This window comes from Phycodurus eques, chromosome 8, assembly GCF_024500275.1.
Source record: "Phycodurus eques isolate BA_2022a chromosome 8, UOR_Pequ_1.1, whole genome shotgun sequence".
NCBI classification, from domain to species: domain Eukaryota; kingdom Metazoa; phylum Chordata; class Actinopteri; order Syngnathiformes; family Syngnathidae; genus Phycodurus; species Phycodurus eques.
The window spans coordinates 14,268,001-14,291,142 of record NC_084532.1 but is presented as its reverse complement, the minus strand read 5'-3'; the positions used below and the strand labels follow the sequence as shown (position 1 = coordinate 14,291,142).

General features: G+C 39.5%; 1 protein-coding gene across 2 annotated transcripts in view; it reads left to right on the top strand.

The window, feature by feature from the left end:
* LOC133406695 (adhesion G-protein coupled receptor D2-like) overlaps positions 1 to 23,142 on the top strand; it is a 98,770-nt gene that overhangs the window by 13,442 nt on the left and 62,186 nt on the right. For both annotated transcript variants that reach the window (XM_061684498.1, XM_061684499.1), the window contains exons 13-19: positions 48 to 174; positions 3,718 to 3,821; positions 5,415 to 5,517; positions 6,400 to 6,553; positions 6,776 to 6,909; positions 7,658 to 7,773; positions 9,471 to 9,591. In XM_061684498.1, coding sequence (XP_061540482.1) covers positions 48 to 174; positions 3,718 to 3,821; positions 5,415 to 5,517; positions 6,400 to 6,553; positions 6,776 to 6,909; positions 7,658 to 7,773; positions 9,471 to 9,591 — 859 coding nt within the window. The remainder of the gene's footprint in view (positions 1 to 47; positions 175 to 3,717; positions 3,822 to 5,414; positions 5,518 to 6,399; positions 6,554 to 6,775; positions 6,910 to 7,657; positions 7,774 to 9,470; positions 9,592 to 23,142) is intronic.

Here is a 23,142-nt window from a genome sequence, read left to right as displayed (position 1 = left end):
TGAGTTAGTGATTGTGTTCTTGTGCATTTCTTTGCGGTGTTACATAGGAATAATCAAACCAGTGGCTGGTCCAATGATGGCTGCATTGTGATCTTTGCTGGCTCTGGTGTTACTTCCTGTGTATGCAACCATACCACAAACTTTGCAGTGTTGATGAATTACTTAAAACCTAAGGTATGTATTAAAATTGCTCACACAAAGTTACTCTACTTCATTTATTTATTTAATTTTTATTGTATTTTATTTACTTGTCCTGTTCAGCTGCATGGCCATGCAGAATGGTTGATCTGTATGCCTTTTGTGCTGGAACAGTTTTGCTGTGCAACAGGGGAGTTTGAGATACTCCCTCTGCTTATTTTTTATTTATTTTTTAAAAAATTATTCTGATGTTTATTGAAAATGCAGCCGGACAGAAAAGGCTTTTAGGGGACAGGCAGAGGGACAGAATGGACAAGGCTTTGCTGGGCCTGTCATCTTCATCATCATGGTCAGCAAATTACACGCTATCACGTTTCACAGTATTATGTATTTTGTTCATTGCTGACATGACCGATGACATGTGCAAGTAACTTATTGTACATCTGAAAAATGTCCTGCAACTAAGAGACTCAAGATACATATTGTTTTTCTTATGCTATGTTGAAGTGTTTTCTATTGTGTATAATTTACAAAACATGCTTATCCTTACAAAGCTCTTTGTGCTGCTTTTTCTTGTCCTTTTACTTTCAACTAGGTAATGTTTTAATAGTTTAAAAAAATTAGGGACAGAATGGACAAGGGGAAAAGGGGTGCAAACCACAGCAGACAGTCTTGACATATGACTACAAGTAATGTTACAACAGTCATCTCGTGTTCTTATTTGTGGGTGGGGGGACACCTGGTGAGAACCCCCCCGCCCCCACAGCCCATACCATCCGCAGAGAGCATGGGGGCCCCAACCACCAACAGGGCTTAACCCAGTAGCCAGCTGCCACCTGAAAAAGGTCACAGACCCCCAAAAGGGAGCCCATGTTAAGCGCCTGCCGTGAGCATTGATGGGCAAGGGCGCTAGGAGAGGGCAGAGGAAGGCGGGGACCCAAAGGGGGGGTACAGGGGGGGTTTGTCCAGAACCCAGGAATCAAGCCAAGAGAAATGTGAATACCCACTACCCACCCTAACCAGGTTCCCGACTGGCAACCATTATCCCTGTACCGTGATCGTGTGTGTTGGGTTGTTGTGAATTGAAATTTGGAAGACCAGTGGGGATGAGGCAAGACGGTCAGGGAGCAATGATGATCCAAAACTGTCACCCCCAATCAGGCCAACCATCTCCCCAAAAGATGTGCGAATGTACAGCGGATGAAATAAATATTTAACACGTCACCATTTTTCTCACTAAATATATTTTCAAAGGTGCTATCGAATTTCACCATATATTGAGAACAACTCAAATAATCCACTCATACAAAGAAAGTAGAACAAATAAGATCAGAAATAAATTGTGTGTAAAAATTTGAAATTACACAGGGAAAAAGTATTGAACACATTAAGAAAGGGAGGTGTAAAAAGACATGGAAAGCCAAGACAACACCTAAAATCTATCAATAATCAAACAGCAATCCAGCCCCTGCTTAGTGCAAATGAATATCAGCTGGTTCAGTCCTAGTTGATGGCCTCCAAAAAGGTCTAATTTCCAAAGGTGTGAGTCAAGACACATCTCATGATGGGTAAGAGCAGAGAGCTGTTTCAAGACCGTCACAAAGTAATTGTTGCAAAAGATAACGATGGGATTGGTTACAGCCACATATCCAAGCTTCTGAACGTTCAATTGAGCACGATTGGGGCCATAAAACATAAGTGGAAAGCCAATCATACCACCATAAATTTGCCTCAATCAGGTGCTCCTTGCAAGATTTCTGGCAGAGGAGTGCAAAGAATAATCAGAAGAGTTGTCCAAGAGCCAAGGACCACCTGTGGAGAGCTTCAAAAATACCTAGAATTAGTAGGTACTGTTGTGTTACTGTGAGTAATGCACTCCGCCACCATGGCCTGTATGCAGGCTCACATGCAAGACCCCATTGCTGGAAAAAAAAAAAAAAAAAGCATGCTTAAAGTTTGCTGACCAACATTTGGCCAAGCCAGTTAAATACTGGGAGAATACAGTCTTGTCAGATGAGAGCAAAATTGAACTGTTTGGATGCCACAATGCACACCACGTTTGGAGGAGAAATGACACTGCACATCACCCTAAAAACACCATACCAACAGTCAAGTTCAGAGGTGGGAACATGATGGTGTGGGGCTACTTTTCAGCAAATGGTACTGGTAAACTTCAGATTATTGAAGGAAGGATGAATGGGCAAATGTACCAAGACATTCTTGACAAAAATTTGTTGCCATCTACGAGGATGATGAAAATTAAACAAGGGTGGACATTTCAGCAGGATAATGATCCAAAACATACTGCCAAGGAAACTCTCAATTGGTTTCAAAGAACAAAAATAAAGCTGCTAAAATGGCCCAGTCATCACCTGACTTGAATCCAATCAAAAATCTATGAAAAGAACTGAAACTCAAGGCCCATAAAAGAAGCCCACGGAACTTTCAAGATTTTAAGACTGCTTGTGTGCCAAAATCACACCAGAAAAATGCATGTAACTAGTTTCTCCATACAGGAGAGGCTTTTGTACAAAGTATTAAATAAATAGCAGTTGGCGTGTTCAATACTTTTTCCCTGTGTCATTTGACATTATTACACAACTTAATTTCCGATCTTATTGTTTCTACTTTCTTTGTTTGTATGGATTACTTGAGTTGTTTTGAGGTCAATAGCACCTTCGGAAATATTTAATGAGAAAATAGTGATGTGTTAAATACTTATTTCAGCCGCTGTATGTGGTGCATTAAAAATCTGCAGGGGAAAGGCATGGCGGTCTAGAGAGCAGGCCGACGTACGGGAACACCTGGCCAAGTGTCCTCTGCAGCCCAAAACTGCCCTGCCCGCACTGACGGGTGTATGATTCATTAAAATTGGAGGAACGGCAGGGCAGAGAAGGGGGGCGACCAGACCTGCAGACAAGCACAGATGTGCCAGAACTCGGCCCGGCATCCGCCTCATCATCCCCCCCACACACACACACACAAACACACCACCGCTCAGCAACCACAACAGGGCACAGAAGGCGGACCCGCCCAATTGGCGGGATGTGCCGACACCCTACCATAGACCCTGAAGTCAGCCGGGGACCCCACAGAGCCCGAGTGAGAGAGGCGCGACGACCACGGCGGAGAGGGAAGTGAAGAACACAGGCCCGGGGTGAACCAGCACGACCCCAGCCCAGAGTATATACCCAGAGTCCAGGACGAGGCCCCCGGAGTGGGGCCAGCGGGCACCTCCATGGCACACAGGGACCGAGAGCAGGGCCACACGGACAAAACCTGACCCAAGAGGAGGAGGGGGAAACAGGCCCATCATCCCCAGAGGCCCACACTACAGATCCGAGGCCAGAAGTATAGGGGTTCAAGTACATGCAAGTAACCCTATGCCATGCACAGGTCTACTAAAGTCTACTTTAAAGCCCCCTAAATGGTATTGTTATTCAGTATCTAATAAGTGAAGCATGGCTAAGGTGAGGACTTTTGTATTTACCATTTAGCCCAAGTTCAGTCACACTTATTTACTACACTAACAATATTCTCCACTTTTCTCTTTTACACACGATTTCCCATTTGTCCCAGTGGAGTCCCAAAGAAGAACTTGTTTTGACCAAGCTGACATTCATCGGCTCAGGAGCATCTTTGTGTGCTCTGGTGGTGACATTAATGCTGTTCACTGTGTTGGAGTGAGTACCTGCTCGTGCTGTCCTGCTCACCCACAATATCGCATGGCTTCCTTGTTAACATTTAGTAAAGGTGGCACATTGAAACTGCATGTGATTTGTTTCCTCAAACAACCTTAAATGAGTTAGTAGTTAATCAATTGATTTCAGAAGTGAGAGTTGAAAGCATTAATTTTGCAGTTTACGTAAAGTTTCAATAATTACATTCTTACAACAAGAAAGAGAGAATTTAGGCAAATTTAATATGTTCAAAAACACAAATGGGTTTTGAAAAACTTGACTATGAGCACTTCATTTGAAAAATTCAGGACTGACGCACTCCGGGATGTCCAAAATGTGGAAAGAATGAAATGAAACAGTGGGGGGGGGGGGGGGGGGGAAACAAGTCTGCTGTTGTTTTGAGCTGATCACCAATGGATTTCATACACCACTGACATTGTTTTTTGCTTTGCGCCATCATATCGGTGTAGGTTGACATGGGTACATGGCTTTTTATACTGGTACTGAGAGAACCCCTACCTTATACTAAGATGAACAGTGGACAATACAGAGTTTGTCCCCCTCTTCAGTAATAAGTTTCCATTGTTCTGGGAATACTCTCTGCAAAATGTTGGCGTGTCTCTCTGGGAATTTCACAAAGCACATTTGTGAGGTCAGAGATCAATGATGTTGAACCTGAGAGAGGGCCTGGCTCACAGTCTCTGTTCTTGTTCATCCCAGAGGTGTTGACGTCATGGCTCTTCACACAGTTTTTCCACACAAAACACCTGTGGGTTTCAATACATTGTCCATGTATTCTGACTAGAATGCACACCAATTCATATAGTCACAAACACTTGTTAATGCAAAGGAGCAACAGCACCAGTGAGCGGTATTTCATTTCCTTGATCATTTTTTTTTTAAGGAGAGGACAGATCATTTATTTGGCTTACATCATTTAAGTGGCCATAAGTAGTGACCATAGATGAATTGAATGTAACATAAATAATTGACAGAGCTTTACCACGTTAGAATTACACAGCGCAACATTACTGTGGTTTTCTCACGTCATTTTTTTTGTATAAAACATTTTTTTCCATATTTTTAATTCTTTAAAATGGTAATGTTTTTATCCAGATGATTCATATACAGTACAGTAGACGAAAGACAGGATTCAACTGTTCTCTTAATTGGATTTGATGTCACCAATTCACCAAAAAGAGCTGCTGTAGCTGCCAGTGCTTTTCTACTGTGGCTGTTCAAAGTATTGACTGGTACTAATATTCTAATTAAAGGTTTATGGTAGCATTCTGTGACTGTTAATTAGCAGGAGGTTCACAGAGGGATCCTAATACAGTAGGCCACGAAGGAGCTGCTACCACAATTTACTTGGTGTCTACGGAATGGAACATTGCACAGTACATGTGATATGTATAACATGCATGAAAGCATTTTAAAAAATAGTTGAGTATTATTCTTATTATTATTGTTATTATTATTACTATTATTATTTAATCATGAATAATTTAATTCAACCATCAATATAATTTTTTGGCCACAATGTTTTTTTTGTGAGACCGTCATAAAATTTAAATATTTCCTCTTGTTTTCCACTAGTATACCTCGATCTGACAGGACATCCATCCATAAGAACTTGTTTATTGCTCTTATCTGTGCTCAAGTGATTCTGCTGTGCAGTGGCTCAGCCATTCACAACAAGGTGCAGTACAATCTCATTAATTACACACACTGAAAATGGTGACAAACAAACTGAATGCAAGACAATAAGTAGTAATAACCTCTTTACAGGATGTTGGAATGTTGCTCAGAATATACATTATGGTGTGCTAAGCAAATGTAGTTTAAATGATTCTCATGTAATAATAATAATATGTTAAATGTGTTCTTAAACTGCTTACACATGAGCTGGTCCAAACAGCTACCAATACATCATTCCGTATGACCACTAATGTATTAAATCATTCGACACCCAGTGGTCAGTCAATGGTTGCCAGTTGATCCTTTTGACCCTAGGTCATGCCAGGGTAAGCTGCATCTCTTGGGGCTGCTTTTTGAAAATTCATTTAATGGTTTCAAATGTACAAAATAGCCTGAGTAATCATTAAGTGGGTGAACTGTCAATTTTAATAAAGCTATTTAGAGTTCGCGTGGGCATTAAAGTCATCATCCAAATATGTTAACCATTTTACATTTTCAATATAAAAACAGATTTCCTGAAAGCATGCATCACAAAAGAGTCATTTTGCATAGTGAATGTTTTCCAATCTTGCTGTATTTATTTTTGGTTGATTAAACAAATTCTGGCAGCTATATAGATGATTAGTTCCTTTGAGGGATGCTTCAAATAATAAATAACTTCAAATTGCTGATGAACATAAAATCACAGTAGTCCTGTCACTGGCCTGGGTGTGCATGTGCGTATTTGTACAAATTCAGTAAATTCAGAGCAAGCAGTATATCAGAAGATACATCACTATAGAAATATTGACATTTACTGGGCATCATTCAAGAGCATTACCAGAGCGTCTGAAACGGGTAATATAATGTATCTGTTGGCCCGCCTGGGTTACTGTGCTTGTAGGTTGCGTGTACACTTGTGGCAGCATTGCTCCACCTGTTCTTCATGGCTGCCTTCAGCTGGATGCTGGTTGAGGGTCTGCTGCTTTGGAGCAAGGTGGTTGCTGTCAACCTCAGTGAAGAAAGACACATGAAGTATTATTATCTCATCGGCTGGGGTACAGTGATTTTATCTTGGGAAATTTTCAATTCTATTACTACATTTTCAAGGTCAAATCTGACATTTCAAAATACTGTTTCCATCACAGTCTTCTACTGTGCCACTATTGATCTTCCACTTTGCTCATATCTATTTCAATTCCTATTCATGTTACTATTACTGTACGCCGATCCTTTAATTCTCCACCGTTATTTCTTACTTGTTCTTATCCTGCCTACAGGTCTGCCAGTGCTCATAGTCACCATCACACTGGCGTCTGCCTCAGGCAAATACTTGGCTGATGGCTATTGTTGGCTCAGTGTCCAGAACGGTGTCATCTGGGGCTTTGCTGGGCCTGTCATCTTCATCATCATGGTCAGCAAATTACACGCTATCACGTTTCACAGTATTATGTATTTTGTTCATTGCTGACATGACCGATGACATGTGCAAGTAACTTATTGTACATCTGAAAAATGTCCTGCAACTAAGAGACTCAAGATACATATTGTTTTTCTTATGCTATGTTGAAGTGTTTTCTATTGTGTATAATTTACAAAAAATGATTATCCTTACAAAGCTTTGTCCTGCTTTTTCTTGTCGTTTTACTTCCAACTAGGTAATGTTTTAATAGTTTAAAAAAATATATATTTTTTTATTTTAATAGGTTTTTAGTGAAGTTTACTAAGGCCCGTCTCACACCGAGCGATGCGGCTGAACACCACTGAACTGTCGCACATTGCAGATGGTTCTGCCAATAGCTTTTGCGAGTGGCTCACCGTGGGCCCCTAGTTTTGCTGAAATTCTCAATTTGAATCGCAGATGAATGGCGTCGCAAAGTTGCAGGTGTAACAGCCGATCAAAAATGCCATCTCGTATCACAAGAGCTTTCACAACCAAAAATTTGGGGCATAAAGCCAGATCCAGCCAACTGCCTCTAAGCTGTACCAATACAATGTACACATATATACATACATATTTTGTTTTACTATAATACTTGCAGTACCTATATTTATAATTTAATACATTAGGGTTGCGGCTGCTGCTGTTTGTTCTTCTTCTTCTTCTTCTTCATTATTATTGTTATTATTATTATTATCATCAGTATTCATTATTATTACAGGTGAATGTCATGGTACTTACCAGGGTGGTGGTCATCACTATCTCCACAGCCAAGAGGAGGTCCATTATGTTGGCGATGGGTGCCAGTCCAGTGGAACAAACCTACGAGCAAGTTAGGTACTGGCCATGAGGGGACGCTATTTGTCCTTTTTAAAAATATCATTCAACAGTGTCACAGGCCTTGGAAAAAGCGGGCTGTCTTCAGAAGGCACCAGAGAAAAGGATTTGTCATTTGTAAAACAGTGAGGCTCATTCATCAAGTAAGATAGAAATACATTTTGAATTGATTATATTAGTGTTGTCCATAAAATATTCATCATTTTTCAGCCACTTCAAATATTTTCAACCCCTGTGGCCCTGACGTTTTTATGGTCTTTCACTTTTCATCAGGCACAGGAATTAATTCCGACAAATGGTCTTTTTAAGCATTGAAAATTAGATAATTTATTATGCTGTTACAGTTCAATTTCTTCAATACTGTTGTACGATTATGAAGACTCAATGTGATTCTGCTTTTTTCACCCATTTTATTATCAAATTAGGAATGTGATTTAGAAGAAATGTCTCCACGTTTGCCGTAGTTTTCTACAAGATTTCTACTATTAAAATGACGAAAGATAGGATGGGATGTATGTAGTTGTATGGCGTTTTTTTTTTCAATTGAATAACCATGTTGGTAAAAACTAAAATAACAATTATAAAGGAAATTGTCCAAATTCTAAAGGTTTGTTTGAAAAACATTTACTCACTAAACTCTAATTTAACGTGTACATTTTTGCAACATCTCTCATCAACAAATATTAATTACTGCATGATGAATGAAAAAAAAAAAAGCGGAGTCAATGTTACAAGTTTATTTTTCTACAATTTAAATGTTGAAACATGGGATATTATTTCTAAACTTATTGTGAATGGTCATTTGAAGTGTAGCCAAAAATCTAACCAATCCAAAAAACAAAAACAAACAAAATAAAACAACCGATCACATAAACCATTGCAATATGAAGATACTGTAATTAGCTTGGGTTTTACATTTTCATTGTAATTATGCATTGCACAAATATTGGCCTGACTTGTCTTTTTAACACTCCATTGGTATGCTGCCATGCAGAAACATCACAGCTGTGTTTCTCATGAAACTGGTAAAGGCTAATCTGTGAATCTGTCCCACATGTGATCCAGTAGGTTTCCGACCAGAAGTCTTGTAAATGTTTCTATTGGTGAAAATTATGTCAAAGTGCGTATTTCTTTTCTTTTTTTTTCTTTTTTTTTTTTTTCAGCCTCAGCCCACCAGGCCTCACAGTAGGCGCACTATAAGAATTTTCAAAGCTGTCCTTGAACCATTTGGCACCCCTGGGTGGCAGCCATCTCGGAAACTCAAACAAATTCCTCCACTGAATAAGCTAGGGCCTGCCGCCATCCATGTCACAATTTGAACACACATTCACAGCTGGTGTGGTTTGGCAGTCACCTGAGTGGGAAGCTAATTCCACTCTAAACAGAATTAAATGAGATTTAAGGTGGGAAGTTGTCACCCCATGAGTCTTCCCAGCCACACAGCAACTGTGTGGAACAGCTAGTCACCCAAGGTTGCTCAATAATATCCTCAAAAAAAGCACTAAGAAGTAGAAAAATCTAGAAATGTGCCCATGGCCCTAAGAGAGGATTTGAATAATAATAAAACACGTTTTAAGACGATAACTTAGAACTAGTCAGTTTGCCAACATATTTCAACTCATATATTTATTTTGAGTGTGTGTTTAAAAATCATGCATGTGTACTGTATGCTTAACATTAATGTCATATGGTTGCAGGGCTGCTGTTAAAGCAGTTTTGGTTTTGCTGCCCATTCTTGGATTGACATGGCTGTGTGGTGTCCTGGTACCTTTCTCCATTGTCATGGCCTACATCTTCATCCTCCTCAATTCCCTGCAGGTACACACCAACCTGCACAATTGCAAAGATTTTGCAAGCATGCAAAAACCCACAAATCAATGATGGTGGACCTTATTGTTCCTTTTTTTTTTTTTTTCCTAAAGTGGAATCCTTAAGATTTAAAAAAAAAAAAAAAAAAAAAAAAAAGCCGGATCACTGTGAAGTCAAAAATCTCAAAGCTGCTCATGTTTAGTGTTCGATATTTCATCGTAAAGGTGTGATAACACGAGATGCATAAGGAGGGTTATAATTTGAATAGCAGCCAATTGAATAATTATATAAATTTAAAGTGTACTGTAAGTTCAAGTGTGACAAGTAAAAATACAGTGTATACTTTCTGACCAGGAACGATTCAGACAAAAAAAATAGGTGTTCATACATTATATTGGAATGTACAATCTACAGTAAAATGTCTGATTGTTCTGAAAACACAAATTTAACCATGCATCATGGTGGTTCCACACTAGTCAAATTTGTATAACTTCATAATTAAATTTACCATTTTATTTGTTGCAATGCATAAGAAATATATATATAAACAGAACTTCAACCGGAACAAAACTTGAGAGCAATTTAAAAAAAATATCTCCAGTTACAAACTTAATCCTGTTTGTTTTTCTTGAATGAGATATTGAAAGGTTTTCCATTATACATTCTGCTCTCTTGCTGAATGGCCACAGACTGTCAAGGCTTTTATTTTTCAGTGGCAAAGGCTGATGCAGAAATGGGGGTAATAAAAAAAGATGGAGAAAAGGGGTTTTATTTTAACAGTTCAATTGTATTGTTTGTTTGCATTATGGCTGTTATAGACAATCTAAGGTCAGCATGATTGTGATGATCATGTTAAATGCTTTTAGTGCTAAGATTTGAAGGTTAGATTTGTCCCAGATTTTTAGAGAGGGGCCCATATTAATCAAAGTATACATTCTTTACCTAAGCATTGCAATGTTGTTGAAAATTTGTGGTAAACGTCTACAGATAATTATTGTCTTAATTTTCAGATAGATCCTTTCCCCACTTTTTTGCATCAAATAATAGGAGGGAATGAAGTCATGCAATTCATGTAAGGGTGGTAGTTGTTCCCATATAACCCAGTTGCAGTATATCTAATTGAGCTTTATTTTAGGGAGAGAATCAATAATGGTTTTAGCTACTGTCTAATAATTAAGTAAAGTGTCCTAATTGCCATAAATAGCCTTTTCGTCATAGCAAATGATTATTTTTTTTTTGTCATGTTGAAGATAATTAATACACATGGTTTTGCTGGGCTAATTTGCCTGAACATATTGCTCTTTACTCATTAGATTAATTTCTTTTTTGTTCTCTTCTATCCATCTCTCAGTAGGTCTTGTTTTCTCTTTTGTCTCCCTCTCACTCGCTCTCATTGGCATTTTGTCTGTGCTTTACTGCAAAAATACCGCTTCATGTTGACAAAGATAATGTGGGAATGCAACACTGGAGACAATTAGACCAGTAAACGGCATAGGCTCTTGAAACTTACGTTTTAATCAATAAATAAGTCAATAAGGAATTGTTCACCTGAATCTTAATGTTGTGTCTTACAAAGACAATTTGGAAACATCCAAGCTTCCAACATTGTGGGAACAGTTTAGGGAAGGCCCTTTTTTATGTTCCAGCATCATTTTGCCAAAGTGAACAAAGTAAGGTCCATAAAGACATGCTTGAGTAAGTTTGCTGTGGAAGAACTTAGAGTCCTGACCTCAACCCCACAAACACATTCAGGATGAACATATTGAGCCAGTGACCTCTGACCTCACAAAAGTTGTTTTGGATGAATTCACTATCATTTCCAGAGAGATCTTGTAGGAAGTCTTCCAAGCAGAGTCAGACCTATTCTTGCTGCAGTGATACAAGAGGTGGTCACTAATAGCTTGAGTGTCATGAAATATAAACCTTTGGACCCATTCATCAATGTCGCTTCTTGTTCACTGAGTGTTTGAAAGTGGCAGTGTGAGAGCTTTGATTCAAGGCAGAATATCTTTTGAGGCCTGTGCTCGCTTGCATTACATTTCTTGTTGAACTTCAGTTTTAATGGTGACTTATCCCTCACTGCTGAACGTTGAATGTGAAATTTTAGATTCAGCTACATCGGGATCATGCATTGACTCCAAAGACCTGTTCAGTGACAGCTTAGCTTCATTTTTGTCTTTGACTAGCTTTCATAAAGATGTACGCAATGCTATTAATTTATTGTCTAGCGTTCAGCTGACGCCTCGAAACGCTTTGTTTTTCAGATTGCATTTTTTTACCCAGTATTATTTACTTTTAAGTGAGGGTAATTTTGCTCAGCATTATGCTTGTTTCCAAATATATTTCAAATGGATCCTGTGCTTCTCATACTGATATTGTGTTTTCCCCCCACTCAATCAATATGGAAAAATTAGAATACATTAATGGAAAAATGTAGACGAAATTGAAAAAGTATAATGATCATCGCTATAATCACATATAATCATAATTATTGAAATGAAAAAGAAAAACTATTGAAAATTTGTATTTTACATTAAATTGAAAATAAATAAGTCCCGTTACATTCAAATCATAAGCTTGATAACACGTCTTTGGATTTGCATTTGTTTGCCTAGTTGTGCTCATGGGGTTTCTTGAGTAACACTAAAGTGCCAGCTGCTTTAGCGTACTGGATCGATAAAGTGTGTTATTAAAAGGCTTGAAGGGTTGAGGACACAAAGGAACCCTGCCACGGTCTAAGCTGCTCCAATGGCACACGTTGCGGACCTCGCTGCAGTCTTGTCTTCATGGGGCCCTTTACACGTGAGACTGTTGTTTTGGCAGTTCAATAAAATGACAATGGCATTTTGGAGCGCAAGGGCAAACTTTAAAAAAGAGAGAGAAAAAAAAAAGTCTCAAAGTGGAGGTTTTTGAAAATGCTATGTAAACATTGACAGATGCAACTTTAAAAAAAGATTACATTAGCACAATTTTGTTGAACATATTCTTTCTTGGATGGTAGTTATTTTTGAAAAAAAATATGATGACGTTTAATGAAGATACGCTTTAGAATAAGAGAGGCAGGGCAAGCATTAGGTGTGCATGTGTTACGGGCACGGTATGCAAATTCCAGTACCTTTTGTATAAATTGCAAATGCAATTTTTTAGTAAAAGTACAACTATCCTAACAGAAAATAACTTTGGCAGAAGTTAAAGTCACCTTGAACAATATTACATGAGTAAAACTGGCCTTTGCTGCACTCATGTATGTTCTTGGATAGAAGTAGGATGTCCGGGCTCTCTCTTAGCGATAGGGTGCGAAGCTTGATCATCAGGGAGGTCTTCAGACTCAAGCTGCTGCTCCTCCGCATTGAGAGAAGCCAGATTAGGTGGCTTGGGCATCTGATTAGGATGCCTCCTGGACGCCTCCCTGGTGAGGTGTTCCGGGCATGTTCCACCGAGAAGAGGCCTCAGTGACGACCCAGGACACGCTGGAGAAACTACGTCTCCCGGCTGGCCTGGGAGTGCCTCAGGATCCCCCTGGAAGAGCTGGACGAAGTGGCTGGGGAGAAGGAAGTTTGGGCTTCTCTGCTTAAGCTGCTGTCCTCGCGACCTGACTCCGGATAAGCGGAAGAAAATGGATGGATGGATGAATATAAGTAAACAATTTTTTTTTTTTTTTTTTTTTTTTTTAAAGGGGGTGTTTATAATTTATTGCTTTTATTTTATTTCTATTTATATAATATAGTTCAGTGGTGTACAGTAGCCAACCTGGCAACACAGTCTGCATTGTTGTGCACATCCATTGGGACGTAGCCACCTGCATAAACAACGATGGCAGGAGCTCCAAGGATAATAAAATTTGGATTCAAGGATTATGTTGTCGATTAAGTCTTTAAAAAAGACGATGGCAAGCTGCATGGTATTCAACTTGCGCATTAAAGACAACAACAACGACGAACATCATCCACCACTACAAAACTCATAAAGACAGGTAAGCTAATTTAACTGTTTAGCAAGCTGGTCAAACATCAAGTTTCATAGACTAGTTTGGGAAGATTAAAAAAAAAAAAAGATGTGATTGTGACCGTTTTATTGCAGCTAAGTAACGTAATTAGGGGTGGGACGGTTTATAATAATTGTCCGAACCTTTCGTTCCGGTTCATAGGCACGCTAAACTCTCTATTTTCCCCCCTTCTCTCTCATTTACGAATGAGGCGAAGCGGTGTGCACTCTAGAGTGCACACACACAGTAGCGCCTACAATATAATGGCAACTGCTGAATGCTGAAGAAGTGAAGCGGCGTTGCTAGCGGTCAGTTGTGGAGAAAAAGTGTGGAGACTTTTGCGGGCATGACGAAAGAGTTGGTGCTCGAAGATGCCAGGTGCATTTTAGGTCTGCTGTATTGGATCACTTTGCATTACGATCACAAAGTCACTGGCAAAAGTGCGTTTCACCATTACTGAGTGCATTAAAAATTGTGAGTAGCTGCTTGTGAATATAATTGTCATACTACTTAATGTGTTTATGTGTCACCATTAAAATATAATTTGTTGTGTCGGCTCTGATAAAGCTGTCTGCACCAATTTTAAAATTGAGACCGTAGCATATGAAACGTAACCTTTAATCTAATCAGAATCATCTATATTTGCCAAGTATGTCCAAAAAACACACAAGGAATTTGTCTCTGGTAATTGGAGCCACTCTAAGTACGACAGCAGACAGTCAATTGACAGAGAACACTTTTGAAAAATAAAGACATTGATAAAAACAGTCACTGAGCAATAAAGGGTTGCTAGTTATCTGGTAATGCCGGTACATTATTATTATTTTCTTTTTTTTGACAATTGTGCAAAAAGATGCAGACTCCTCTAGCTCTTAGAGCAGTTCGAATGACTAATATTGCAATAGTCCGGTGCAAAGAGCGCCGAGACTTCAAGTGAGTAGTACAATAGTCTGAGACAATGTTGATTGTGCAAATGTGGCAGCTACTCCTCAGTCAGTGTGCAAATGGAGCAGATGCTACTTTGGCATGAGTGGCCAGAATTTGTCAACAACAGATATGCAAATAGTGCAGCGTGGTGAGACTACTACAGTGAGTGCACGAGTAATATATAATTGGCCCGACAGAAATGTGACAACAAACTTAAGACAAAAAATTGCCAGCATGTTGCAATGAAATTGTAGGTTAGGTGTTTAAGAAGTTGATTGCAAAAGGGAAGAAGCTGTTGGAATGTCTGCTCGTTCTAGTTTTGCATTGATCGGTTGCGCCTACCCGAGGGAAGGAGCTGGAAGAGCTGGTGACCGGGATGTGGAGGGTCCGAGAGGATTTTTGCACGCTCTTGTCTTAAGCCTCCCCACCGACTCACAACGTCCCGAGTCGAGGTCAACAGCGCCCCATCCCCACTATACACAGTGTTGGTGGTGCACTGCTTTCCCCTCCTGAGACGGCGGATGGTGGACCAGAATTTCGTCAAAGTCGTCCGGAAGTCTTTCTCCATGGCCTCACCGAACTCCTCCCATACCCGAGTTTTTGCTTCAGCAACCACCAAAGCTGCATTCCGCTTGGCCAGCCGGTACCCATCAGCTACCTCAGGAGTCCCGCAGGCCAAAAAGGCCCGATAAGAGTCCTTCTTCACCTTGACGACATCCTTCACCGTTGGTGTCCACCAACGGGTTCGGGGATTGCTGCCACGACAGGCACCGACCACCTTACGGCCACAGCTCCGGTCGGCCGTCTCAGCAATGGAGACGCGGAACACGGTCCACTCGGACTCGATGTCCCCCGCCTCCCCCGGAACATGAGCAAAGTTCTGTCGGAGGTGGGAGTTGAAACTTCTTCTGACACTCCGCAGCATGTTATGAAGAGTGTGGAGGATTTTCAATATCAGTAGGGTCTATGGAACTAGCCATGTTGCAACGGCGTGTTAGCTTCTCTCTCAGCAGCTTAGGGTGCGTTCGGAAATATCCTCCGGTGCTGCTCTGCTACACTCGGGACCGCGCATTCGGGTGAATTTCCGATTGCACCCTTCCTTGGTCGGAATGAATGCGAGAGGAGCGGCGTCGTGGATCTGTGCTCAACAATAAGGCGTAAGGTGGCGGAGCACAGCTCAGCTCCTCATTGTCAGAGGTTGATATAAAACGAGTTTTGTCATTTAGTGCGTACCGTGACCACTGTATCGAACGTTTCGATACAGAGACATGTATTGCACCATTGCCAGTCTGTCTGTCTGTCTGTCTGTCTGTCTGTCTATGAGGGACTCATTCATTCAAACAAAGACAACAAAGCATTTACAAAGTTTTAGGATCGCTGCTCTTCTCTTGAGTATATTTGAACTATCTCTGAGTAAGTTTTATGAGCAACTTTACCATAACTACAAGCATGCCTCATCTGCTTCCTTATCAGGCGAGAGATAAATAGCACATATGGGGAGGGGGCACGGGAGTGTTTGTGGGTCCCATAAATCGCTCCACCCACTGTCGTCCAATCTCTAGGCAATGTCATTCGAAACTTTTCGCACTATCCATTACCTAGGTATAATAGGCTCTTGGCCCTGTGCTGTCCATCCTATTATTAGGCCATAACATCTAACTATCAACAACTTTGAGCAACGGGTGTGGTTGAGTGAAGCAAAAAAGCTGAAGACAACAGAGTAGGGAGGTGAAGGAAGTTGAGTTGCAATGAAAATGTTAAAGTGTAGACTACTGTACAAGGTGTTCTCCCTAAGTTGTCCAGAGTGACCCAGTAGTTTACTTTGTTTTAGTTACACAGAAAATGTTTTCCTTTTTCCAAGTATAAATCTTTTCCAGGAAAAAAAAAATAAAAAATTCTAATGCTAGCATATTGTTTCATAAAGAGCTCTTGCGTGTGTCGAATTAAATAAACCATTAGGGGCATCTAAAGTATAACAATCTAGTCACATGAGAAAATTGAGAGAGAGAGGTGATGCCTAGCTAATATATCTCATCTCGTCACTCCTATTTTTTGTTGCTTTTCAGCATTCTTGTTTGACTTTTAGACAATATTTCCCATAAAATCTTAGACAGACTAACTGTTCAAAGTTCTAAGGGTCCACTCATCTACCCTACAGACTAACTGCATATTTGATTTCGTCCATGCATCCATCTATCTTCTATATTGTTTGTCCTGTTCAGGGTTGCAGGGGCCTTGCCCTTTTCAGGGGTTGTGAGGAACTACCCCTGCTCACTGTGGATGATAGTTGAAGTACACCCTAGTGGTTGCAGTGAGTCAGTTGCTGGTCACATGTAGACAAACAACCATTCACACTCACATTCGTAGCTAAGCACTTTAGAGGTTTAAATCAACTTCAAATGCATGATTTTGAAATATGGAACAAAGCCAGACTACTCGGAGAAACTCACACTAGCACAGCTAGAACAAACTCAACACCGAAAGGCCCGAGTTGAGATTAAAAAAAACCAGAACTTCTCGACTGTGATACAGATGTGCTAGCCACATGCGATAATGCTATGTTTTTGTTTCTAAACAAAAACATGTCATTTACTTTCTAGATTTAAAAAAATAATGTAAGGATGATTAAAAATGTTCAAGTTAAAGTAGTCATAGGTATTATCACATAGATTTATTTATAAATCCATGTTTTAATTGGTGTCTTTGATAATTATGTGGTGGGGCTGAAAAACAAACAAATGTGCGACATGATTGTTTGCATTTCCATTGCCAGGGAAAATAACTTTCCCTTTGAAAAGGAGTCCTGTTTGTGTTGCATCCTCAATTACCAGCTGCAACATTAAAACAATATTCAAACAGGATACCAAGGTCAGACTGATTCCCACCAAGCCTCTCTGAGGTGCCACTTATAATGAGGGTGTTGAGCAGCCTTTTTAAGTTGTATATTTATAGTGTTTTGTCTCTACTTGTACTTATTTTTCCTTTTCCATGTTTGCCATGTTTTCTTTGATTTCTTGTATCTATATGTTTGAATTTTAATTAGAACTTCATGGCTAATTTCACATTGAATTGTAGTCATCTGCTTGGAGATTTTTATTTTTACAGACAGCATTAAGTCAACCCCCCCGTTCCTCCCCCACAAAAAAAATTAACGGGACTAAAACGGGTCCATTTTGAGAGTTTTTTTACGATCCTTCATTCTGAAGTTGAAATGAAGAGACGTGAAGAAACTGCGTAATATCAGATGTGAAAAATAAAGAGAATAATAACACTTCCTGTCAAAAGAGGGAGAAAATTCCTGCCGTTGTAAGACCACTCCTTGTGTTAAACCTGCTGACATTTATTTGGCTTAGAATTACCTGCCAGCTCAATTTGGTAATAGCCTGTGTCATAAGAAAGCAAACCATCATATTTGCCTGTGTCTCGCCTTACCTGTGTGTGGGTCTATACATCTTTCTGGCTTTGTGAAGAACAATTTTAGTTTGAAACAACTGTAGGGAAGACTTCTACCTTGTTCTGATTTTTTGTTGGGTCCTCAAAAAGGGCAGCTGGAGTGTCAAAAATTAGGAAGGTGAGGATTAGAAGTTGAAGTTTTAACCCGAGCAGATGTGGCCTTTCATCAGTCTTAGAACTCATGATCTCACTGCCTGTGACTGTGTCAGGGGGGGGAAAAAAAGACCCAACATTACCCATTTTGAAACAATCACCATGCTATTTGTATTTTCACCTGTTATTGTTGCTCACAGAAATCCATTCTTGAGGGTTTATGTATATACATACAGTACATACATACAGTATACATACAGTGTTGGCTGGTTGTGATTAGGTTAGAAATTGTCCTGGTTTCTGTTACACTGCTACACTGCAGTAGATCTATAGAATTTCTGCAGCTTTGATGCATACTTTGTGGATAATTAGTGAGAACTGGGTCAGCACAGGGCAAGAAAGCAAAACCATGTTGTTCTTCTAGTGGGTGGCAGGGAGATGGTGGGATAGAGTTGAAGTGGGGGTTAGAGTGTCGGGAGGTTAAAAGGCTGTCAAATATTAGTGCCAATTCACATTGAGACATTTTCTTTTCACTGCATTAAGGTCAAAGTAAATAAGCAGTGCTGTCTGTTCTTTTTCTAGAATCATTTTGGTATATTTGCAACGTATTATACCCATTCTGTTATTTTGTTTCTTATGAATTGAAGAAATAAACCACATAGCAGAGGTACATTTGTACCTCATTACACATTTAGTGTGGTACAACTTATAATGAATGAATGCTTTGGAGTCAATTCATAGAAGGTAGTCCAAGAAAGTAACCTTTCTTTAAATGTTACTTATTGAAACATCAAATCATTCATTATTCTATTACAAGAAGATAAATGGGGTGTCGGTCTGTTCATTAGTGTCAGCACTGGTATTGATGAGATATGAAAAGCAAACAGAATTTTTTTTATGGCAAAAGAAAATAATAAATCCCTTCCAATCAGTATATTTAAATATGCAAACACTAATCTCACAATAAACATGAATTGTCACGAGTACTCGCATTTAACACAAGAAGAATATTTGAAGCCTTGATTACTGGCACCACTTATGTATTTAACTACAATTAAAGCATTGTGTGAAAGCAAACAAAACAGTGGCAATGTGAGCTAAGGAACAACAGCTTGGCCAGTAGGACACTGATTGGGATGTAGATGGTAGTCCCCACTGGCCTCTTGCCCTTCCTGGGGTGGCCCCTGGTTTGTCCCCTACAGATAGCTCGGGTCATTTCCTATGCGCACCAGTGCGCACAGATATATGCTCTTCCCGCTGAGTGTTTACAGCCACATGCTGATTTCTATTAATCTGCTTCTTGTCGGGAAAAGTCGGAGGGTGGGTCCTGGAGGGTTTGTATTGGACTCTGAGGCCACAGAAGGTGGGTAAAACATTCGGTCACACACACACACACACACACACAGACACACACAGGCACGCACGCACGGACACAACCTGAAAGCCCCGTCTGACAGATTGCACCAGGCCTGCACCTCTTTTTACACTGAGCAGATGTGGTCTCACACTTGTTTTCCTTGGTAATTATCCCTCGTTAAGTGAAAGCATGTGCCAATCAAACAGCTTGGCGAGCAAGAGCAGTGGCTGATCCAGGTTAGGGAGAGAGTGAGGGAGATAGAGAGACCTATAATCTCATCTCCTCCTCTTTTTAAAGCACAGTGTCATTTCAGAGTCATTACTACATTAAAGGCAATCCTTGCCATGGTGTGAGAGAGCTGCAACAGCTGCAGGACTGACATTATTATCCCTCGTTTGACTTTCAAGTGGTTGCAAATTTGATGATTATAACATTTAACACTTGTCATGTTAAATTATAACTTTATGTCATGTGTTTTATTTTGGGGGGGGGGGATTGTATCTTAACGTCAAAATTGTTAATACATTAGACATTGAGAAGTAATGTTATCACATACTGTATTAACATAAAATGTAACTATAAAACGGGGAGCATGGTGACATCGTGGTTAACAACTCAGCCTCAAAGTTGAGAGGTTCTGTGTTCGAATAGCAGCTCAGGCCCCCCGTGTCGTGTTTTTAAGGTCTCATCAGGCTTGTGTGGGTTTTCTCTGGGAACTCCAACTTCCTTCTAGATTCCAAATTAAGTAATTAAAGACTAACCCTTGGATGAAAATGTAAGTGTGAATTGGTTGCTTAATTTGGTGGAGGGGCGTCTGGGTTGGTGTTGGGGTACTTATTTGCAATTTCTAATTTCAGTTTCGGTGTCCTGGCACTTTTGTCCGTAGTAAAACTTAAGTGGTCATAGCTTAAGCCTCCCCACGTATTATTCATTTATTAAAGTGACATACCGTATTTCATGAACCCACATTATGCTTTTGATATTGTCAAATGATAACAAATAAATTGGCTGTGAGAAAAAAGGAGGCAAATCTCTCCCTCCAAATAAAAGACAGTGATAGCAAAAAAAGGAAAAAAAACGAAGATATATTAAGTCCTCATGTCGTTGAACTACCATTCATTTTCACTTTGAGGACCTACGAACCGGAGTGAAGTGTGATTGCATGTGACAGTCGCCAAGTCTGCCTGTTTATCATGATGGATACACCCTGCCACTGTGGCAGTGCAACACACAAACCCACTCTCACACAGATTTCTGATGCAGGGACAGCAGCTTTCTGAAGACTCTTGATACAAAACCACACAAGCTGCATGACCCAAATATTACCCAATTACCATACTGACTGTCGGATCCTCAATAAAACCAGGTGTTTACTTCATTTGTTGTATACTATTAACTAATTAGGCAATTCATGCTTTCCTCCCCACTAATCTAAATTAACATTAGTTGTTGGAGAGGCCACGGTCCTGTGATGTTTAGGATTATTTTTCAACTTGCAATTATTATCTTTGTCGAACAGACAAATGTATAGCTATTGTAAACAGGACTGTAAGGCCCAGATTTACAGTGGATAGCTTTTTCTTCGTAGAGCTTTAGCTATGTCCTCATACTTACTGATACTGTACATCGTGTACAGTATCAGTAAGTTCCCATGAAATACAATGCCACATGTACAATGCAATACTGAAGCCCAAGGCACACTCATTGACCATGTTGAACCCTTAAAACGTGAAAGACGTTCCGTCTTTCACATTGTCTGCGCTCCTCCCACCTCCATAATTTGTGATCTTGACACATGCCAGTACCCTCAGCTCACCTCATCTGTGAGACAGGAGAGCAAAACCATCCCATAATAATACCTGTAACAGTCTTTTCCCCCTGTTTGGTACCCAAAAGCAACTTATTAAGATTTTGCATATTGTATCCATTTGTCATTGCTAGTCAAGGGCACTGCTTCACAGTCTTGTCAGCAGTGCAATTTTGTTTCTGTTGAAACGGTGGTGTGTATGTGTGAAAGTATGTTGTATCATCAGTTGATTTTAAATTTGTTTTCATGCCTTGAAAACTATTCTGTTGTTCCTTGAGCAGAATGTGAACTTTGTATGGCCCAAAAACATTGATGTATGTAGAAGCAAATGTACAAGAAAATTATAAAGTGAGGCTTCGTCCAAGTCCGAGCATCGTTTTTATTCTTCCTGTTGGTCATATTACGTAGGTTTAGGATGACACCCATGCATGCAACTTGTAGTTTGTTGAGAATTGTCACCACTCTATTGTTGTCTGGTACAGTACATCCTAAAACTATACATAACTACATCCATATATACGCATGACAGTCAATCAGAATAAGAGTTGAAATTACTATTCCCATGATATGGAATTATGCTTAAACACAATCCACATATTATATCTACAAACCCCAATTCAAATGAAGTTGCGATGTTGTGTAAAACGTAAATAAAAAGTGAATACAATGATTTACAAATCATTTTCAACTGACCGGTATATTAAATTGAATACACTACAAAGACAAGATATTTAATATTTAAACTGATAAACCTTTTTTTGTGTGTGCAAATATTCACTTATTTTGAATTTGATGCCTGCAATACGTTACAAAAAAAGCTGGGGCAGGGGCATGTTTACCACTGTGTTACACCAACTTTCCTTTTAATAACCCTCATTAAGCATTTGGGAACTTAGCACACTAATTGTTGAAGCTTTGTAGCTGGAATTCTTTCCCATTTTTGCTTGATTTACATCTTCAGTTGCTCAACAGACGTCCATGATTTAAAGAAACAGTTTGAAATGTGGACTCGTCAGACCACTGCACACTTTTCCACTTTGCGTCAGTCCATCTTGTTGATATTGGCTTTTGCTTTCCATGGTAGCGTTTTGACTTGCATTTGTAGATGTAGCGACAAACTGTGTTAACTTACAATGGTTTTCTGAAGTGTTCCCGAGCCCATGAGGCAATATCCTTTACACAATGATGCCAATTTTTAATGCAGTGTTGCCTGAGGGATTGAAGGTCACGGACATTCAATGTTGTTTTTCGGCTTTGCCACTTAACTTGCATAGATTTCTCCAGATTCTCTGAATCTTTCAATTATCTTATGGACCATAGATGATGAAATCCCTAAATTCCTTGAAATTGTACGTTGAGAAACCTTATTCTTAAACTGTTGGACTATTTTCTCACACAGTTGTTCACAAAGTAGTGACCCTCGCCCCATCCTTGCTTGTGAAAAACAGCCTTTTGGGGGATGCTCTTTTTATACCCAATCATGACACTCACCTGTTTCCACTTAAACTGTTCACCGATGGAATGTTACAAATAGGTGTTTTTGGAGTATTCCTCATTTTTCCTAATCTTTTGTTGCCCCCTTTCCCAGCTTTTTGGAACGTGTTGTATGCATTAAATTCAAAATGAGATAATATTTGCAAAAAACAAAGTTTATCAGTTTGAACAACATCTTGTCTTTGTAGCATATTCAGTTGAATATAGGTTAAAAAGGATTTGCAAGCCATTATATTCCGTTTTTATTTATGTTTTACACATCCCAACTGCAAAAGAATTGGGGTTTGTATCTTTAGTACCGTACAATGTTATAATCAGTCATCTCTTATCTTTGTCAGGCATCTCCTTCATTTCTACGCAACTTTTTTCTGCACCACCAATTTGGATTTTACACATAAAAATGATTATATATATATATATATATATATATATATATATATATAT